The 21,961-nt window shown below is 56.3% G+C and overlaps 1 protein-coding gene across 1 annotated transcript; it reads left to right on the top strand.

Annotated features, from left to right (window-relative positions):
* Positions 1–1,540: 1,540 nt before the first annotated feature.
* Positions 1,541–20,557, top strand: LOC139000190 (zinc finger protein 850-like). Its single transcript, XM_070402468.1, has 7 exons — positions 1,541–1,577; positions 3,873–3,957; positions 4,076–4,202; positions 7,084–8,839; positions 12,748–12,805; positions 14,632–14,716; positions 16,886–20,557. Exons 2-7 carry the CDS (start codon positions 3,925–3,927, stop codon positions 18,865–18,867), a joined length of 4,041 nt encoding a protein of 1,346 aa, XP_070258569.1. The 5' UTR covers positions 1,541–1,577; positions 3,873–3,924; the 3' UTR covers positions 18,868–20,557.
* Positions 20,558–21,961: the final 1,404 nt, after the last annotated feature.

Here is a 21,961-nt window from a genome sequence, read left to right as displayed (position 1 = left end):
AAACTAGTGCGACCAGAAGTCTCCGCGCGAGGCCACCTGACCAATCGCTGTGCAGCCCTAAGGAAGCCGCGCTCGTTCTTCTGGGAGTTGTAGTCCCAAGGCCCCCAGCCTTACCTGGTCCAACAGTCGGAGCAACTGGTGCCCGGAGAGTCCGACTTTCCAGAAAGCCGGCCAGTGAGGACGTGCACCCAGCGGGCGTGCACTAAACCTCGGTTTTCGGGGACGTGAAGCCCAGGCTCCCGGCCAGGCCTGGGCCCGCTGTGATGCTCACGGTGCTGACACAGTTGGAGGCTCCGCAGGGTCCGGGAAAGCCGGGGGTGAGAATCGCGGGTCATAGGGACTCGTAATTATACCCGCCTCCTCCACCAGGAGCCGCTCTCGGACACACACAGCCTCGTACTACTTCTCCCAGAAGGCACCGCGGCACCGGTGTCCACCTTGAGAGTGGGCCGGAGTGGGCGGCTCTAGCAAATGAACCTCCTGTAGGCGCGAAGCCTCTCGGGAGTTGTAGTCCTCATCCCGATAGAGCTGCGGACTACATGTCCCAGGAGGCCGTGCGACAACGCCGTGGGCTTCCCCGCGTCTTAAGTCTACAGCTCGGATTTCAAATATGCCACCTTCGAATAGACACATTCTTGGGACGAAATGAGAATAAATGTCACAATGTACTTTCTGTATATGACAAAGACGACCCTTAAATGTTATGTCACTGTCCCAGACCCGTCCTTTTTCTGCCTCCTAGGATGAAACCCAGGAAACGATCGAATGTCCTGGGCCATCATCCTTGATTCTTCTGAATCTTTTTTTTTTTTTTGCCTCACTCCATTTTTATGTCTCTGTTCTCCATCCAAGCTGGGGGACTGTCCGCAAAGACCGTGATGCGAGGGGCAGGGCAGTGAATATGTATAAAAGGAAATTAAGTACCGCCGCCGGGAATCGAACTAGGGCCCTGAACACTCAGCCAGGAGGGGAAGCTGCGTACGCAACCCGCGGGTGGCCCTCTGGGAGTTGTAGTTCGAAGCGCGCCCGCGCAGGCGCACTACAGGCGAAGGCCGAACGTGGCCTTCGACAGCCCTTCCACGAAACAGTGCGGAGTGGGAGGTTTGGGCAGGACCGGCTGGTTCCGCGAACCGAACTCGGATCCAGCCTAACGCCTTAGGACGCTGCCTTGGTGCTTAGCGAACACAGACATGACCGGAAGCGCGCGCGGTTCCCTCTGGGGGATGTAGTTCGCCGCCAACAACGTGGCCTGCGGCTTCGGTGCCGCCGTCCAGCGGTGAGTGGTCCAGGGCGTGCAGGGCGGCCAACCCGGGCCGGCGTCGGCGGACCGCGCTCGGATTCCGCCAAATGAACCTCACGTAGGAGCGAAGCCTCTCGGGAGTTGTAGTCCACATCGAGAAAGAGCTGCTGATAGATTCTCGCGTCAGCAATTTTGGAGCCGCGGGCTGGGGACGGGTGAAGCTGGCAACAACCCGGATGCGAGCGCGCAGCCCTATGGGAGCTGTAGTCCGCCCGCTGTTGGCGCAGGCGCAGTCCCCGTCGGTCCCGGCCGCGGCCTCCGTTCCGACGCCCGGCGGGTAAGCGAAAACGGGGCGGCCGGGCGGGGAGGCTGCGCTGGGCGGACCCGGCGTCTGCCCCGAGGCGCGGCCTCAGTGCGTACCCACCGCACGCGATCGTGTCGAGTCCGTTTGTTCGTTTGCTCCCCGGGCGGGTCGCGTAGGAGGCAGCCCGAGGGGTCGGGTGGGCGGGGCCTGGGGGATGGAGGGTGGGGGGTCTTCGCTGTGTCGCCAGGGCGCAGCCCCCCGGTTTTGGGGGCGCAATTGGAGAGACGGCCGGCCCCGCCCAGCAGGAACCGGGCCAGCCTGACCGGCACCCCTCGCCTGCTGGGGGCCGGGGCGGGTTCCGAGGGTGCGGCCGCGCCTTCCTAAGGGGCCTTCTCTCCCCAAAGCATGGAGATGGGGGGGGGGGGGGGGGGGCGGGGCAGAAAGACCAGATTTTATTTTATTTTTTATTTATTTTAAATATATTTTATTGATTTTTTACAGAGAGGAAGGGAGAGGGAGAGAGAGTTAGAAACATCGATCAGCTGCCTCCTGCACGCCCCCCACTGGGGATGTGCCCGCAGCCCAGGTCCATGCCCTTGACCGGAATCGAACCGGGACCCTCCAGTCCGCAGGCCGACGCTCTACCCACTGAGCCACACCGGTCAGGGCTGAAACATCAGATTTCAATCCCGGACACTGGGACCCAGGAAAGAGAGGAGTCCTGACTATGCCGGGCACCATCCAGGCTCCTTCACTCATTAATCAACCGGGTAGTTCTCTTTAATCTTTAAAATATATATTTTTTATATATATATAAGATCTTAAATATATTCTTACTGATTTCAGAGAGGAAGGGAGAGAGAGAGAAAAATATCAATGATGGCCCTGACCGGTGTGGCTCAGTGGGTAGAGCGTCGGCCTGCAGACTGAAGGGTCCCGGGTTCGATTCCGGTCAAGGGCATGTACCTTGGTCGCGGGCACATCCCCAGTGGGGGGCGTGCAGGAGACAGCTGATGGATGCTTCTCTCTCATCGATGTTTCTGACTCTCTGTCCTTCTCCCTTCCTCTCTGTAAAAAATCAATAAAATATATTTAAAATATATATATATATATATCAATGATGAAAATAAACGAAAAATTTAAAAAAGATAAAAAAGAAAAAAAAAGAAGGAAAAAAAATCAATGATGAGAATAACTGATGGCTGCCTCCCGCACGCCCCACACGGGGGATGGAGCCCGTAACCAGGCAGGTGCCCTGACCCAGACGAACCGTGACCTCCTGGTTCATAGGTCAACGCTCAACCACTGAGCCACACCGGTAGGGCTTTAATATATATATTTTTTATAGATTTCAGAGAGGAAGGGAGAGAGAGAGAGATAAAAACATCAACAATGAGAATAACTCCTGGCTGCCTCCCGCAACCCCCACACTGGGGACGGAGCCCAAGACCGGGGCTCAGGTTCCCAGGTCGATGCTCAGCCACGGAGCCACGCCAGCCGGGCGTTCAACCACGTACCTAGATGTCCCAGATGCCAAGCCCCATCTCATGCCCGAGAGCGTCTGGGTAGACCCAACATAGTCTCTGCCCCCGGCAGGGGATGGAGTGGGGGTTGTCAGGGAGATGACTTTTAAAAGCCCGTACACGCATCACAGCCAAGTAGCTCCCATCCTGAACACTCAGTGAGGACAACACAGGACAAACACATGAGGCAGAATCCGGACGCACAGTCAGGGCCGCCAAGGGCAGGTACGAACACGAGGGAAGCGCATCCGACCTCGGGCCTGACTCATTCTGGCCAATCAGACGGGGTCCAGCCTGTCAGCCACCGGGAACACGGAGCAGGAGGCGTGTCTTAGACGGTAACAGTCACTGTCATGTATATACTGCCCTCCCTTCAGGTTCAGACGCTGTCCCACTGTAATGCTGGTGACCTCCATGTCCCGTCACCACCCTCACTGTAGGGGAGAGGGAAACTGAGGCACCCCCAGCCGTGCCCAGGGAACCCAGAGCAGAAACAGTCGTCCCCCCGGAGGTCATCCGTGTGACCAGGGCCGAGGCCCTTGCCCACGCTGGCCCTCAGTTTTCCCGTCTGTGGAATGGGCGGGCGTGAATTTGCCGTCGTTCATCAGCCATGCCCGGCACAGCTCTGGCTCCCCGCAGGGGCCCAGGAGATGCCAAGCTGAGGTTCGCAGCTGTTGGGTTTGGCCTGGGTCCCGGGCCCCAGGCTCTGGCACCATAGCTCCTTCCACCTCAAGGCAGGGGTTCTGGTCCTTGGTTCCTGGTCACCAGGGACACCTGCTCAGTGCCTCGCATCCTCTCCCCCCAGAACGGCCTGCAGAGCAGCCAGCGGTTCCTGCGAGAGGCCAGAGGAGGAAGGAATGGACGCTGGGCTCCTGGACGCGGGGTTCCCGGTGAGTGCCCCGCCGCCCTCACGCTCGGGCCTCCGACCGGAGGGAACCCCCTCCCCTGACCACCCGGCTCGGCCCTGTCCAGCTTCCCCAGTGAGGAAGGTCCCGTGTGACGTTCCAGGAGCCGGTGGCCTTTGAGGACGTGGCCGTGGACTTCACGCGGGAGGAGTGGGGGCGGCTGACGCCCGCCCAGAGGGCCCTGCACCGCGAGGTGATGCTGGAGACCTGGGCGCTCCTGGTCGCTGTGGGTAAGGCCACCCCCGGTTCCTCCCGGTCCGCCCCTGGGTGGACCCCACTTCTCCTGGGTTCACATGGGGGTGGGTCTAGGCGTGAAGAGCAGAAAAACCATGTGCCTTGGGCCTGAGGGACCAGACAGCCTGGGCTTAGAGGGTGTCAGTGCAGGAATCGTGGGGTAAGGGGCACGCTGGGTCCAGAGCTGCAGAACCCCAGGTGCAGTCTTCCCGTGTTGCCCCCTCTCCCTCTGCCCCTCTCTGAGTCCCGATTCACACGTGGGCCCTCTGACGGTGACAAGACAGTTGCCAGAGTCCAAGGGGCCCGGGGAAGGCCTGTGGGCTGTCTTGTTTCAGCCGCCAGGTCCCCCAGCTGTCATTGTTGCCAGTGGACAGCGGAAGAACCCTCACTGGGTGCCCAGATCTGGGTCACGTGTCCACCCCAGAGCCAGAGGGGGGGTTAGGGCTGAGAGTGAGTGGAGGCAGCTAGAGGCTGTTATTACCTAAGTCACTGGGGCCTGTCTGGGTTCCCAGCCACATGAGTCCTGACAGGGTGAAGGCGGAGTGGGCAGGGGGTCGGGAAAGGCCCCGGGACACGAATGCTCACGTCCTGGGTCTCCCCCTGAGCAGGGCCGTGGCTCCTGAGACCCACCCTCATCTCGCTGCTGGAGCAGGAGGCCGGGCGGTGCCTGGGGGACCGGGAGGTTCCGCAAGGTGTGTGCCCAGGTGAGGTGAGGATGTGCAGGGCAGGGAGGAGCCCCGCACCCCACACCCCACAATCTCTCTTCGTATCTGCTCCCAGGTCCTTCAGAGCAAACTGACTCCTCATTCTCTCAGTGAACAGCCACCAGGCACCGTTCTGCTATGAGGAGACCTAGCTCCTGTCTTCACCGATTATACATATTGCTGAGGGAGAGGGGCACAGGGCAAATAGCGAGAAAACAATAATAACAGCGAAAGGGAAGATCACAGATGTGACAGCAGGTGATGGGTGGACAGAATCGGGGAGAGGACGCGAGCAGAGAGATGAGGGCTTCGCTCTCAAAGAAGGTGATGAGGGAGGGGAAGCTGGACCACGAGCACAGAATTCCAGGCGGAGGGAACGGCAAGTGCAGAGGCACTGGGGGGTGCAGGTCTCTTACTGCGGATCAGACACTCCAGCCTCGGGCTTTAAACCAGAGACTCGTTTACGACTCAGGCACCTGTGGCTCTAGGCCAGGCTCGTCCAGATGCCTAGAGGTTGGCTGGGTGGTTCTTCTCTTCAGACCTGCTGTCCGGCTCCCCAGACAGGCAGGCACCTCTGTAGGAAGTGGGGTTGTCCTGGCCCATCAACAACCAACTTCCCACTGGCGTCCGGCCATGACGCCGTGTGAGCAGTGACCATCGCCAGCGCCCAGGAAGGATGGACGTGTGGGAGGGGGTCACAGCAGCGTCTCCCCTGCCTCAAATAATAACCAGCCTTCACCTCGTATGTTAGCCTCCTCTTGCTGCTGTAACAAACAACCACAGATGTAGTATTTGAAGCAACACAAATGACCTTGCAGTTCCAGAGGTCACGAGTCCACAGGGGTCTGACCGGGCGACGTGCGAGGGGTCAGCGGCCAGCGTTCCTTCCCGAGGGTCGGGAGGCTCCATGGCCTCTCATGTCCAGCATCTAGAGGCGCACATTCCTGGGCGCGTGGCCTTGTCCATCTCAGTGTCAGCAGAGGCGGGTCCGGTCTTCACGCATCACGTCCCCCTGGCCCTGACCTCCTGCCTCTCTTGCCCATGTAAGAACCTGTGGGTACACGGGGCCACCCCAACAATCGAGGGTGATGTCAGGTGGCGGGCTAATGTCAAAGATGAGCATCCTTCATTCCTTGTCCACATATAGGTGACAGCACACTCACAGGCTGCAGGGCTGAGGACGTGGGCATCTTGGGAGACACTGTTCTGCCAGTTGCACTTGAGTAGAATGTTCTCCTGACTTTTCAGTAGATCAGCACACATGGGAAAGGTGCCATGTCACACCTTCTCACCAGCTCAGCGTCGTGTGGAGGCTGGGTACCTGCCACCCTGCCAGGCAGGAGGGGGAGACACGGCTTGTATTTTTCGTTCAGCCTGTGTGTGGACCCCTGTTGTTGTTGGGGGTCTTCTCACTTAGGGAAACAGACAGACAGACTGAACCAGCTCAAAGGGCCAGAATGCACCACAGCCATTTGTCAATCCTCTTGTTGACGGACATGTCAGCAGCTCCCACTGTGGGGATCTGATGGGTTTCTTCACATCTGGAGTGAGTGGCACCACAGCGAGGGACCTCCAGGAGGAGACGGGCTCTGAGAAACGGGAGGGCTGAGGGTTGGAGAACCTTTTTTCTGTCAAGGGCCATTTGGATATTTATAACATCATTCGCAGGGCATATAACATTACCAGCTTAAAATTTAGCCGCTATATTTGGCCAAACAGTTAATTAATTCCCCCCAGTGCCTCGGCAGGGCCAGGCCGAATGATTTTGGGGGCCTTTCACAGCCTACAGGCCACACCTTTCCCCCCTTACTCTCCCACCATCTGCTGCAGTACAGACTGTGTGAGCCTGTCCCTGACTGTTACTCCGATCCTTCCAAGCCGGGTGTCTGCTGCATTTTCCCTGAAGGATCACTCTTTTTTTCAGCACCGACTTCCTCCAAAATTCTCTGTGCAAGCTCCATCCATACCCATTATACTAACTTAGCTTTCTGTTCTCCGAACATTCTCTTCCTTCTCTGCTTTGCAAAACCATATGGCTAACTGGTCAAAGCCACTCGTGCCTTGAACTTTTAGAAAATGTCGGTTTAATTCTTCCATTCACATATTCACCAATAAACTGTTCCTCCCAGAACAGCGATTGAGGGGCAATTCCTTTTTATTTTTATTTTTTCAGACTTGGAAACGAAATTGAAAGCCGAACTGTCAGCTGCAAAGCAAGACGCCTCTGAGGAACTATCCAGCCTTGTCCTGGCAGAAGGGTTCCTGTGGGACGGTCTGTGGAGGGATCAGGGTGAAGACGCCGAGGGGCACCGGGAACAGAGCTGTGAGAGCCGGGATGGCCGTGGGGTGCAGGCAGCCCGCAAACCTGTGAAGACCTCTGTTCAGCGGCACCAGCCCGGGAATGGGTTTGGGGAAAACTTAACTCTGAGCCCTGATCTCCCAAGTCAGCCCGTGACTCCTGAAAGACAAGACTGTCACGCATGGAGAATGCACAGAAAAAAGGAGAATCCGTGCTCAAAACCGAACACACAACAGAAAACCTACACCAAAGAGAAAGCCTACGGGTGTCTGGAATGTGGAAAGGCGTTTGCTCGCAGCTCTGCACTCACTGAACACCAGCGGACGCACACAGGGGAGAGACCTTACGGATGTCAGGAATGCGGGAAAGGCTTCCGGAACAGCTCGGCGCTCACCAAGCACCAGAGAATCCACACTGGTGAGAGACCCTATAAGTGCGTGCACTGTGGGAGGGCCTTTAACCAAACTCCCCCACTGATCCAGCACCAGAGAACTCACACGGGCGAGAAGCCCTACGAGTGCAGCGAATGTGGCAAGTCCTTTAGTTTCCGGTCCTCCTTCAGCCAACACGCACGGACCCACACGGGCGAGAAGCCTTACGAGTGCAGTGAGTGTGGGAAGGCCTTCCGGCAAAGTATCCACCTCGCCCAGCACCTGCGGGTCCACACCGGGGAGAAGCCTTACGAGTGTCCTGAGTGCGGCAAGGCCTTCAGTCACAGCTCGTCCTTGACGAAGCACCAGAGAATCCACACTGGAGAGAAGCCCTACGCGTGTCACGAGTGCGGGAAAGCCTTCACCCAGGTGACACCACTGATTCAGCATCAGAGGACGCATACGGGAGAGAAGCCCTATGAGTGCAGCGAGTGTGGAAAAGCCTTCAGCCAGAGCACGCTCCTGACAGAGCATCGGAGGATCCACAGCGGGGAGAAGCCCTACGGGTGCAACGAGTGTGGGAAAGCTTTCAGCCACAGCTCTTCACTCAGCCAGCACGAGCGGACACACACGGGAGAGAAGCCCTACGAGTGCAGTCAGTGTGGCAAGGCCTTCCGGCAGAGCACACACCTCAGTCAGCATCAGAGGATCCACACCGGGGAGAAGCCCTATGAGTGCAGTGACTGTGGCAGGGCCTTCACCCACAGCTCATCTCTAACCCAGCACCAGCGGATCCACACCGGGGAGAAGCCCTATGAGTGTGATGGGTGTGGCAGAGCCTTTAGCCAGCTCACTCCACTCATTCAGCATCAGAGGATCCACACGGGGCAGAAGCCCTATGAGTGTCATGAGTGTGGCAGAGCCTTCAGTCAGAGCTCCCTCCTCACAGAACACCAGAGGACCCACACCAAAGAAAAACCCTACACGTGCAACGAATGTGGGCAGTCCTTCAGTCACAGCTCATCGCTCAGCCAGCACGTGAGGACACACACCGGGGAGAAGCCATATGAATGCCCAGATTGTGGGAAATCCTTCAGGCAGAGCTGCCACCTCACTCAGCACCAGAGGAACCACACGGGAGAAAAGCCATACGAGTGCAGGGACTGTGGGAAGGCCTTCACACACAGCTCCTCCCTGGCCAGGCACCAGAGAACTCATACTGGGTCGAGGCACCTACAGGAGCTGGGCCATAGGAAGCCTTAAGCCATAGTTCATCCCTCCCCTTCCTGCACTTGACCCAGTCATACTCCTGGGTAATATCACAGACTGACGCACACACCTTCACAAATACGAGTACACATACTCCTCCGATCGTTCTAACAGTAGGGAGATGTAGGGATGATCAGTGTTGAAGACCTTCAGATGTGAGTGCCCGTCAATGCTGTATTATAGACGCCACAAACATGAGAATTGGGAAAAGGTATTGGATTTGGGCATGACTTACAAGAACTCACCAGATTCCGGACTTGAGAATTTCAAAATGGTGAGACCCTCAACTAATGCTGTTCATAAAAAAGAACCAAGTGCAGTGACATTTTATCTTTAATGCACATTATATGCTCGAGTGGGGAGAAGTGCTCATGAACGGCGTAGTTGACACTGATCCACCCTATAAACACCATGGCAGTGCTCCACACGTGAGAGTGGCCTCCCTGTGCAATCCCCATGCACTCAACTGTCCCAGTAAGAAGTTCTGATCTGTGTGGAAAGCATTTGATCAAGGTACATGGCAAACAGCCTCACAGATTTGAATCCCATACGACAAAGTACCAAGTGTACTGTAAACATTTTTTTTGTTTTCTTTTTTTGTCTTTTTTTAATTTTTGTTTTTGTGTGTGTGTGTACTGTAAACATTTTAAACTAGTTTTCTGCATTAGTTTGCAATAAATCTTTATTTGTCGTGGAATTGAAAACTTTTGAATAGGACAGTGATGGCAAACCTATGACACGCATGTCAGGTGACACGCGAACTCATTTTTTTGGTTGATTTTTCTTAGTTAAATGGCATTTAAATATATAAAATAAATATCAAAAATATAATCTTTGTTTTACTATGGTTGCAAATATCAAAAAATTTCTATATGTGATACGACACCAGAGTTAAGTTAGGGTTTTTCAAAATGCTGACACGCCGCGCTCAAAAGGTTCGCCATCACTGGAATAGGAAGTCTTCAAATGTAACTTCCATGGAGCCTTGCAGGTTCTGTGATGGCTTTTGCTACTCTGGTCAGGCTATAATTTTTTTTTTTTTTTTTTTTTACAGGACTCATAGGAATTAAAAAGACAGATGAGCCCAGCAGGCTTGGCTCAGTGGTTGAGCATCGACCTATGAACTAAGAGGTCATGGTTTGATTCCTGGTCACGTCACATGCATGGGTTGCAGCCTTGATCCCTAGTGTGGGGCGTGCAGGAGGCAGCCTATCAGTTATTTTCTTTCATAATTAATGCTTCTAGCTCTCCCTTTCTGAAATCAATAAGTATATATTTTTTAATTTTCCTTTTTTAATTTTTAAAATAGATTTTTATTAATTTCAGAGAAGAAGGGAGAGGGAGAGAGAGATAGAAACATCAATGATGAGAGAGAATCATTGATTGGCTGCCTCCTGCACGCCCCCCAATGGGGATGGAGCCCACAACCCAGGGATGTGCACCTGACTGGAATCAAACCCAGGACCCCCTCAGTCCGCAGGCCAACACTCTATCCACTGAGCCAAACCAGCTCGGGCTAAAAACATATTTTAAAAAAAGAAAAGAAAAAGACAGACGGTGCCATTGCACAAAAAGAGCAAGGTTTTTCCTAATTCCCGTCTCATAAACAATAGGAATTCCATGTTGTAACCTTTGGTTTACAAGATTCAGTCCTTTGATAAATGTAAAAGATAACCCTTCCTTGCAGCATGTTTTCATTGATTTTTCACTGTTTCTGTTATAATTTCACTTAAAAATCCATCGTACTTCATTGAACCTTAAATCCTCTAAACACATCTGGCTGACAACCACGCCCCTTAGAGGGTGCCTTGCCACCCTTGACGATCGCCACCCGGCGACAGTAACTAATAACACTGGGACAGAATCTCTTTTCATACAAATGTGAGGGGGTCAGTCGTGCCTCAGACCCTGCAATGGCTGGTTCCTACCACTTCCGATAAAGAGAAACCCCTGGCTGACACCTTCCACCGAGGTGCTGCCAGCTTGGGCATCGGCCCCACTGGGGTCTCAGTCTGCCCCCGATGCCTGTGCGCCAGCCGCACAGACCTTGTTGGTTGTTCTGAACTGGTGTCTCACGGGGGGACCCAAGGCTTGTCACCAAAATCACCCGGGTGTTGCTCATCGATGCAGACTCCTGGGCCTTGCATCCCAACAGATGAGTCCAAATCTCTGGGGTGGGGTGCTGAGGCTGGCGGTGTGTCCTCCCTGTGGTGAAGGTCCTGCCGCCCTTCTCAGGGCCTGTAGGAAGGCCCTTTCTGCTTCCTGAGGGGGCTGCCCCCTCCACCTGCCACCAGTTCATGTGCACACACTCTCCCATCTCTGACCCATGAAGCTTTCCTCGAGGCGCCCTTTCCAGAGACTGTGGTACACACAACAGTCTCTATTCCTCTGCTTCTTGGTTTACGGGCTATTACCCTTGGCAGACTGGAGGTGGGGGCACACTCTCTGACCCACTGAGGAATGAGGGCCCCCCCCCCCCGCCTTTTACCCTCATTTGACCCACAGTACAGACCCATGGCCACCAATGCCTGCGCCAACCACCTTCCCCTGAGAGTAGAGGGGACATCTGGCTGTATCTTTGTCCCTGAACAAGTCATCCACTTAGGACAGTGATGACGAACCTTTTGAGCTCGGCGTGTCAGCATTTTGAAAAACCCTAACTTAACTCTGGTGTCCACGTGTCACATAGAGAAATTGTTTGATATTTGCAACCACAGTAAAACAAAGACTTACGTTTTTGATATTTATTTTATATATTTAAATGCCATTTAACAAAGAAAAATCAACCAAAAAAATGAGTTCGCGTGCCACCTCTGGCACGGGTGTCATAGATTGGCCATCACTGACTTAGGAGCTGTGCAGGGAGGTGGTGGTTAGGGGAAGGGGAGACTCCTGATGTCTTTCCAGGAGGTTTGGGTTCTTGTAGAGGTTCGAGAACAGCAGTTCTCAAACTATTTCAGAGGTATCTGGGGATTCAGCCAGTTAATGCGTTGCTCTCGGAGGTGCTAGCACGCCCGATGGCCCAGCTGCCTGTCCCAGGAGACGCACTCGGACAAGCACTGATGGGCCTGTGCAGGGCGCCGGGGCCTTCTGGGCCTGCAGTCCAGCCTCCCAGCCCTGCCTACATAGCACCGAGGTCGCTTTCTCACCAGGAAACGAGTCCACCTCTGCGTGGGCGCCCTGACGTCCACAAGGCGGGGGGCGGGGGTGGACATTGCAGCAGAGTCCGGGGAGCCGCGCTGCGGTTTGAGAATTCCAGCAGCGGCTGGGAATCGTGATTACACTGACCTCATTCTCCAGGTTGCAAACCCCGAGACCTGGTGCCTCCTACTGCCCCCCCCGAAGGTGCTCAGGATGGGTGTCCCAAGGGAGGACGCCTCACCTGGGAGCAAAGCCTTTCGGGAATTGTAGTTCAACCTGCCCCCACCCTGTCTAGGCCGCTATTAGAAGGCTTTTTCTCACTGCATTTCCAAGACCCTGCCGTCGGAGCAGCGTTCCGACCTCGGGAACAGCGCTGTAGGTTCCACAAACTCCTAGAAACCCAGGTTTTGAGAATTCCGGGGACTCCCGGTTACACTAACCTTGTCCACCAGGTGGCGCAGCAGGACAACTAGAGCCCGGGGGTGCGTCTCACAGACGCAGGGAACAGCGGGCGGTCCCAGAAAACGGGCGTCAGGTAGGAAAGATGCCTCCTGGGAGTTGTAGTCCACAGTAACAGGCGTTGGCCCCAGAACCACGGAGGTATGAACTACAACTCCCAGAAGGAAAAGCGACAGCGCGGTGGGCGGCCTCCCCGGGTGTCGTAGTCTGCAGCGCCCATTTCAAACCGGCCGCTTTCACACAGACACCTGCCTGGGACGAAATGAAAGTAAATGTCGCGACGAGCTTTCTGTATTAGATTTTTAAAAAGCCTTAAATGTGACGTCATTGTCGGGGAGTCTCCGTATATTGGGAAGGTAAGGAAGTGTGTCCCGGCTGGAATGAAACCCGGGGAACAATCGAGCCTTCCCTTCGTTCCTGTCAGTACGTCCCCCTTTACTGTCCCCTCCTTTTTCATGTCACTGTTTCGTGTCCGGGGTGGGCGACTACCTGCGAGCGGGCGGCGAATATATCTGGGGACAGAAGTACAGGCCCCAGGAGTCGAAATTCCCTCACGAATAATCTGATCCGCTCGGGAAGCAGCGCGCCGACCTCCCGCACGGCCCTCTGGGAGTTGTAGTCCAATGCCCGTCGCGCTAGCCCAGACCTCCCTAACGGACGTCGCCGTAGCTCTGGGTTAGGACCCAAGAATTCGGGATGGGAGGTGTCGGGCGGGAAGGTGAGGCCGAGGCGGACGGTTCTGCGAGCCTCACAGTTTAGGCGGCTGCTCTGGGCGGGGCGCATACGGAGCGACCGGAAGCGCGCGCGCAGCCCTCTGGGGGTTGTAGTTCGCTGGCCCACGATCGGTGGCCACTGCCTGGTGCTGCCTCTAAGGGTGAGAGGTGCGGACCCGGGCGGGGCGTCGCGGCTGAGACCCGCGGTTCTACAGTCCCGGGCGGGTCGGGCCAAGCCCGGAGGATCCGGACGGGAGCGCGCGTGGCTCTCTGGGAGGCAGACTCGCCGCCGCCTCTGCAGGCGAAGTACCGGCCGGTGCGGTCCGCGCACTTAGCTGGGTAAGCGGGATCGGGGTGCCCCTGGGGCCGGAAGGCGCAGCCGGTGGCGGGCGCGCGACTTACCCGGGGCTCCGGCCGTGGTGTGTACCCCGCTGCGCGCGACTGTGCCCGGTTCCTTTCCTTTGGAAAGCGGGACTCGCTTCGGGGCGCAGTGGGGGTCGCGGTGCGGCTCAAAGGCTCGGGATCCGAGGGTGGGGGCGGCCAGGTCCCCCCACGAGGCAAACGCAGCCTCGCCTTCCCGAGGGGCCTTCGCGCCCCAGAGGGTGGAGGGGGAGGGAGACCAGGTGGAGGCGGACGGGACCGGGAGAGACTCGCTGTGTCCCCGGGGACACTCCGCTGCGGGGAGTCCCTGTGAGTCCATTTGTGCGGGACTGGGGGCCGCTGCTGGGGAGCGGAACCTCCGGGATGGAGGGGACCCCCAGGATGGCAGCTCTGCGCCTTATTTATACACCAGAGGCCGAGGCACAATGCCTCCGGGGGGGGGGGGGGGGCCCTCAGCCCAGCCTGCACCCTCTCCAATCAGGACTGCTGGCTCCCAAGCTCGCCTGCCTGATCACCCCCTAACCCCTCCCCTGCCAGCCTGATCACGCCCTAACTGCTCCCCTGCAGGCCTGATACCCCCTAACCCCTCCCCTGCAGGCCTGATCACCCCCCAACTGCTCCCCTGCAGGCCTGATTATGCCCTAACTGCTCCCCTGCAGGCCTGATCACCCCCCAACTGCTCCCCTGCAGGCCTGATCACCCCCCAACTGCTCCCCTGCAGGCCTGATCACCCCCTAACCCCTCCCCTGCAGGCCTGATCACCCCCCAACTGCTCCCCTGCAGGCCTGATTACGCCCTAACTGCTCCCCTGCCGGTCTGATCACCCCCTAACCGCTCCCCTGCTGGCCTGATTGACACCTAACTGCCCTCCCCTGCCGACCATCTTGTGACAATGTGGGGACGGCCATCTGGCTCCCCGCAGGGGCCCAGGAAATGCCAAGCTGAGGTTCACAGCTGTTGGGTTTGGCCTGGGTCCCGGGCCCCAGGCTCTGGCACCATAGCTCCTTCCACCTGAAGGCAGGGGTTCTGGTCCTTGGTTCCTGGTCACCAGGGACACCTGCCCAGTGCCTCGCATCCTCTCCCCCCAGAACGGCCTGCAGAGCAGCCAGCGGTTCCTGCGAGAGGCCAGAGGAGGAAGGAATGGATGCTGGGCTCCTGGACGCGGGGTTCCCGGTGAGTGCACCCCGCCCTCACGCTCGGGCCTCCCACCGAAGGGACCCCTGCCCCTGACCACCCGGCTCGGCCCTGTCCAGCTTCCCCAGTGAGGAAGGTCCCGTGTGACGTTCCAGGAGCCGGTGGCCTTTGAGGACGTGGCCGTGGACTTCACGCGGGAGGAGTGGGGGCGGCTGACGCCCGCCCAGAGGGCCCTGCACCGCGAGGTGATGCTGGAGACCTGGGGGCTCCTGGTCGCTGTGGGTAAGGCCACCCCCGGTTCCTCCCGGTCCTCCCCTGGGTGGACCCCACTTCTCCTGGGTTCACATGGGGGTGGGTCTTGGCATGAAGAGCAGAAAACCCATGTGCCTTGGGCCTGAGGGACCAGACTGCCTGGGTTTCGGGAATATCCGTGAGGATGCCAGAGGCAGGAATCGCGGGGTAAGAGGACCCCTGACTGCAGAATCCTAGGTCAGACCTGGGTCTTCCTGTGTTGCTGTCGGCAGCGCCCCTCCCTCTGCACCACTGTCACCTTCACAGATGGCCTCTCTGAAGGGTGAAGCGATACCAGCGTCCACGGGGTCCGGGGAAGGCTTTGGGTTGTCTTGTTTCGGCCACCACGTCCCCTGCACATTGGTCATTGTTGCCAGTGGACAGCGGAAGAATTCCCACTTAGTGGCCAGACCGGCGACACACGTCCACCCGGAGCCAGAGGTGGGGTGAGGGACCGAGGGTGAGTGGAGGAACTGGAGGCTGCTATGACCAAGTTCCTGGGGCCTCTCTGGGTTCCCAACCACTTCGATCCTGGAAGAGTGAAGGTGGAGCGGGCAGAGGGCTGGGAGGCGCCCAGGGACACAGATGCTCACGCCCTGGGCCTCCCTGAGCAGGAGCCAGGACCCCAAAACGCCCCGTCCCCTTCCTGACGGGCCAGGAGGCAGAGCCGTGGCCGGTGCATGAGGAGGTTCCACAAGGCGTGTGCCCAGGTGAGACGGTCAGCACCTGAATTCCTGGAGGACGTTGGGAGACACTGTCCTGTCGCAGCGTTAGGCCGGTTCGGTGTGGGGTGGAGGCTGGGTGCCTGGGCTGAACGGCGTCCTGCCGGCACGGAGCGGGGGCTGCGTGTGCTTCTCACTCAGCAGGTGTATGGACCCCTGTGGTTGGCGGGTGCCGCGGGGAGGCCGTCGGGCTCCTGTGGTCCTGGTTAGACAGACAGGCGCTCACCCACAGTCATTCATCCGTTCCCTGGGCGACCGGTGTTTCAGCGGCTTCCAAGTTCTGGAGCTGCTGCATTTCTTTTTTCTTTTCTTTTTTAAAATATATTTTATTGATTTTTTTACAAAGAGGAAGGGAGAGGGATAGAGAGTTAGAAACATCGATGAGAGAGAAACATCGATCAGCTGCCTCCTGCACACCCCCTACTGGGGATGTGCCCGCAACCCAGGTACATGCCCTTGACCGGAATCGAACCCGGGACCCTTCAGTCCGCAGGCCGACGCTCTATCCACTGAGCCAAACCGGTGAGGGCTCTTTTTTCTTTTTCTTCTTTTTCTAAAATACACATTTATTTTATTGACTTCAGAGAGAGGAAGGGAGAGGGAGAGATAGAAACATCAATGAGGAGGATCATTGATTGGCTGCCTCCTGCACGCCCCTACTGGGGGTCGAACCCACAACTGGGCATGTGCCCTGACCGGGAATCACACCGTGACCTGGTTCATGGGCCAATGCTCAACCACGGAGCCACACCAGCCAAGCTTATGCCTTTCTTTACATCTTGGGGCGGGGGGGGGGGGGGGGAGGGGGGGGTGCTGCGTGTTCCTTCCCAAGGGCAGCTTTTCCACCGCCACCACCTGGCCTGGTGTCTCCTGTCGGCCTGTGCCCGACCACTGTTCTCCTTCCAGGACTGGGCATCTGTGGACATGTCCCCTGGAGGGTCACTCGCTCCTCAGCATCTTCTCTGCCCCAATTCCCTGTGCCCCCCTGGCAACTCCCTCTGTGCCTTTTGTACCAACTCCCCTCCCTCTTCTGTTCCTTCTCTGGTTGGGAAACCATACGGTTAAATGGTTTCATCCACTGGAGTCTTGAACCTTTTGAAACTGTCGGTTTAATTCTTCCATCCACAGAGTCACTGATGAACTTCTCCTCCCAGAACAGGGGTTGAGGGACAATTGCATGTTTGTTTGTTTTCAGACTTGGACGCTGGGTTGACAACGGAACTGTCAGCTGCAAAGCAAGACGCCTCTGAGGAACTATCCCGCCTTGTCCTGGTAGAAGGGTTCCCGGGGGACGGTCTGGGGAGCGATCAGGGTGAAGACGAAGACGCCGAGGGGCTCCGGGAACACAGCCGTGAGAGCCTGGATGGCCGTGGGGTGCGGGCGGCCTGCACACCTGTGAGGACATCTGTTCAGCGGCACCAGCCCGGGGATGGGTTTGGGGAAAACGTAACTCTGAGCCCTGAGCTCCCAAGTCAAGCTGTGACTCCTGCAAGACCAGACTCTCACAGGTGTGGGTCCCAGGGAAAACGTGAGAACCCGGAGTTAAATGTGCAACAGAAAAGCGATGCAGCAGAGAGACCCTCTAGAGGTCACAAACATGGCAAGGCCTTTCGTCACAGCTCCACACTCACCCACCCCCACCCCACGCAGGCCGGAGAGAGACCGCACGACAGCCACCAACGCGGAGAAGGCTTCCAGAGCGCTCCGAGTCCCGAACGCCAGGGCGTCCCTCCTGGTGAGCGGCCCTGTGAGCGCACGGCCCCACTGATCCAGCCTCAGAGAAGTCACACCGGCGAGAAGCCCTACGCACGCAGCCAGCGTGGGAAGGCTTTCAGCCGGAGCCCACCCCTGAGTCAGCAGCAGAGGATCCACAGAGGGGAGAAGCCCTACAGGTGCAAGGAGTGTGGGAAAAGCTTCACCCTCAGCTCCTCACTCAGAAAGCACAAGTGGACACACACGGAAGAGAAGCCCTACAAGTGCAGTCAGTGTGGCAAGGCCTTCCGGCAGAGCACACACCTCCGTCAACATCAGAAGATCCACACCGGGGAGAAGCCCTATAAGTGTGACGGGTGTGGCAGGGCCTTCAGACACAGCTCATCCCTAAGCAAACACCAGCTAATCCACACCGGGGAGAAGCCCTATAAGTGTGACGGGTGTGGCAGGGCCTTCAGACACAGCTCATCCCTAACCAAACACCAGCTAATCCACACCGGGGAGAAGCCCTATGAGTGTAATACATGTGGCAGAGCCTTTAGCCAGCTCGCTCCACTCATTCAGCATCAGAGAATCCACATGGGGGGGAAGCCCTATGAGTGTGACGGGTGTGGCAGGGCCTTCACCCACAACTCATCCCTAACCAAACACCAGCTAATCCACACTGGGGAGAAGGCCTATGAGTGCAGTGACTGTGGCAGGGCCTTCACCCACAGCTCATCCCTAAACAAACACCAGCTAATCCACACTGGAGAGAAGCCCTATGAGTGTGACGGGTGTGGCAGGGCCTTCAGACACAGCTCATCCCTAACCAAACACCAGCGAATCCACACCGGGGAGAAGCCCTATAAGTGTGACGGGTGTGGCAGGGCCTTCAGACACAGCTCATCTCTAACCCAGCACCAGCGAATCCACACCGGGGAGAAGCCCTATGAGTGCAGTGACTGTGGCAGGGCCTTCACCCACAGCTCATCTCTAACCCAGCACCAGCGGATCCACACTGGGGAGAAGCCCTATGAGTGTAATACATATGGCAGAGCCTTTAGCCAGCTCGCTCCACTCATTCAGCATCAGAGGATCCACACAGGGGAGAAGCCCTATGAGTGCAGTGACTGTGGCAGGGCCTTCACCCACAGCTCATCTCTAACCCAGCACCAGCGAATCCACACCAAAGAAAAACCCTACACGTGCAACGAATGTGGGAAGTCCTTCAGTCGCAGGTCATCCCTCAGCCAGCACGCGAGGACACACACCGGGGAGAAGCCATATGAATGCCCAGATTGTGGGAAATCCTTCAGGCAGAGCTCCCACCTCATTCGGCACCGGAGAATGCACACGGGAGAAAAGCCATACGAGTGCAGGGACTGTGGGAAGTCCTACACAGACAGCTCCTCCCTGGCCAGGCACCAGAGAACTCATACTGGGTCGAGGCACCTACAGGAGCTGGGCCATAGGAAGCCTTAAGCCATTGTTCATCCCTTCCTGGACTTGAGCCCGTTTCGTCTCACGAGCAATGGGACATACACAGGCCTTCACACACGGGTCACTCCTCAGGTCATCCTAACAGCAGGGAAATGTGGAGGTGACCGACGCGGAGGACCTTCAGCCATGAGTACCCACTAACATTACAGAAGCGAGAAGTGGGAAAATGTCGTGAGTTTGGACGTGACTTAGGTCCACAGGTTCACAAGGTTCCAACTGGTGAAAACCCAACAAGTGCCTTTCATACGTAAGAACCAAGGGCAGTGAGACCTGGTCATTAATTCACATTCTATTCCTCGGGTTGGGGAGTGTTTATGAGTGGTGTCAATTGACGGATATAAACACACACAAGTGCGTACGCGGCTGTCTCACCACAACGTTTTCTGGTCTGTGTATAAATCACTTACCTGGTCCAAGAACACAGCTAATGTTTGAGTCTCCCCTGAAATGTTTGTCCCAAGTGGGAATGACCAGGCTCTGAATGCTAGTGATGCTGTTACCAATTCTCCTTGACTTCCCTAATTGCATCTGTGCACCGTGTCTTGCCCCTTCAGAACAAACCTAGGGTGCTTTGCCCCACCTTTACAAGACAAAATGATACCAATATTTTAAAAATAAAATCAGATTTTACCTCTCTCAAAAAAAAAAACAAACCAATACATGGCAACCAGTCCCACAGATTTGAATCCCATGTGAAGTATCAGTGCATTTTAAACAGAATTAAATTATCTGCATTATTTTGCAATAAATTAATCCTTTTCAGTAGGTTAGGAGTGACTCGAGAAAGCAATTCTGAAACTATATTTTTAAAATACATTTTATTGATTTTTTACAGAGAGGAAGAGAGTGATAGAAAGCTAGAAAATGGATGAGAGAGAAACATCAATCAGCTGCGTCCCGCACAACCACCACTGGGGATGTGGCTGCAACCAAGGGCTGCAACATGCCCTGGCCCGGAACCGAACCTGGGACCCTTCAGTCCGCAGCCCGACGCTCCATCCACTGAGCCACACCGGTCAGGGCCTGAAACTATTTTAGAGGCACTTTAGCATCCAGCATTCTTTTTAATTGTGTGGGTACCAGAGTTCTCATGATAGCGACATAAAAATATGGGGGAAGTGAAAATGTAGTTGTGAAATATGCAGTTATAAAAAAGTATAGACTGGCATTGTATTTGTTCGCACACACACATACCTTTATTTGTGTACTGATAGGTGCTCACAGATGTGCCTGTATTTCTAACTCAGCAGAAGACAAGGCTAGTAGCAAGGAGCACATAGATTTGGGCCCTAAGACCGCCCCCTACTGAAGGGAACGAGTTATTTGAAACTGGAGAAATGGCTGATTTCAGAGCTGAAGCAAGTAGAGAGATAAGCTTGGAACATCCTATACTTAAAAAAAATTGACTGTTCCAAAAGTGGCAGAGGTATGCCACAGGGTGCGGGATTCCTGTTAAGACTCGTGAGCTCGCCAAGACCGGTTTGGCTCAGTGGAGAGGGCGTCGGTCTGTGGACTGAAGGGTCCCAGGTTCGATTCCGGTCAAGGGCGTGTACCTTGGTTGTGGGCACATCCCCAGAAGGGGGTGTGCAGGAGGCAGCTGATCGGTGTTTCTCTCTCGTCGATGTTTCTAGCTCTCTATCCCTCTCCCTTTCTCTCTCTAAAAAAATCAATAAAATATATTTTTAAAAAAGACTCGTGAGCTCATCTGGCACAACTCGAGCACCGAAATCAGTAAGGACAGCAGTGAGTTACACACCATTGAGGAAACAGGAGCTCACGAGTGCGTCTGATGATAAACAAATGGGCAGGAAGCCGTGCCCAGGGCTGAGCATGAACACGGAGGGAGAGCTGGCACTGGGTCAGCGACATCCTGCAGCCTTCCGTGCTAAAGACTGGTTCAGGCAGGAAGGAGTGGAGGCTGGACCAGGGGCGGACACTGGTGAGAAACTGGGTATCTGCCTTATCTTCAAGGTCTCCCCACAGATCAGTTGTTAGTTCAGGGGGGAAGCAGTAACTCTATGGGGGAGAAATTGGGCAACGCTGGGTAACAAAAGATTCACCGACAGGAGCAATGTGGACTTCGCACACCCCCAGGTGTGTGTGTGAGCACGTTAACAGGTGGGTCTGGGTGAGGACATCTGTGTGAACTTTGTACTGTTTTCACTATTTTTGTGCCTTTTCTACCAGGTTTAAGCCATTTCCAAATAAAGTAAACAAGGCACAGGCATCCAGCTGTGCACGGACTGGGACACGGGGTGGGGAGCCGAGGACAGGGCCTGTGGGATATCGTGGTGACAAAGGCGTCACCCGGGGGCCGGGGAGCTGAGTGGGATGCATGCTGGGAGGGGTCTCCCTGAGGCAGAACGGAACTCACGGGTCAGGCCAGGAGCAAGAGCTGAAATAGTAAATTTAGTTTTTTGTTTTTGTTTTTAATTTACCGGGGCCACACCCAGCTTGGGGTTGGGGGATGGACAGGCTAAGAGGTTGGGGGGTGGGCAGGTGGGAAGTGGTAGCAATTCAGAGGAAAGGCAAGTAGAAAAGGACCTAAAATTAAAACTATGAGGGGCTGGGGGTCTGAGGGGCCCTCCTACGGAGGAGGGTTTGTGGGGCCTACTGTTCACGGAGAGGGGAGACCCGCGGAGGTGAGAGGGGAGGACAGGAAAGCCAGTGCCTTCAGGCCACGAAGCCTTTCCAAGTCCGGGAGCTGCGGGTCTCAGGCAGGGGCTGCGGGCTCCAAGGCCCAGGGAGGTCCGACACCCAGGCGGGCACCTGGCAAACTCATTGAAGGTCCCGTCAAATGCGCTCACAACGCACTCAAGCTCAAATAGACGGTGAACACACTGGGTGCCCCAGCCACAGCCCCAGGAGGGAGTCAGCGTCGCCCAGGCCAACAGTTTTGTAACAGAGCCCAGGGCCCAGCGTCGAGGGTGCTGGGACTGGCTCCTGCGGACTGGGGAGCTGCCCGGTCAGCTGAGGGACGCTCACCTCGGAGCCTCTCAGATGTGGGGGAACTAAACTCTCTCGGGGGGCGGCTGCCTGGGATCTAGGCCACAGGAGGTCAATTTCTCACCCCCTT

The sequence above is a fragment of the Myotis yumanensis genome, unplaced genomic scaffold (assembly GCF_028538775.1).
Source record: "Myotis yumanensis isolate MYYU_CA2020_CCGP unplaced genomic scaffold, mMyoYum1.0.hap1 SCAF_23, whole genome shotgun sequence".
NCBI lineage: Eukaryota > Metazoa > Chordata > Mammalia > Chiroptera > Vespertilionidae > Myotis > Myotis yumanensis.
Note: the sequence above shows the minus strand (reverse complement) of the source record. Positions and strands in the feature narration are given on the sequence as shown.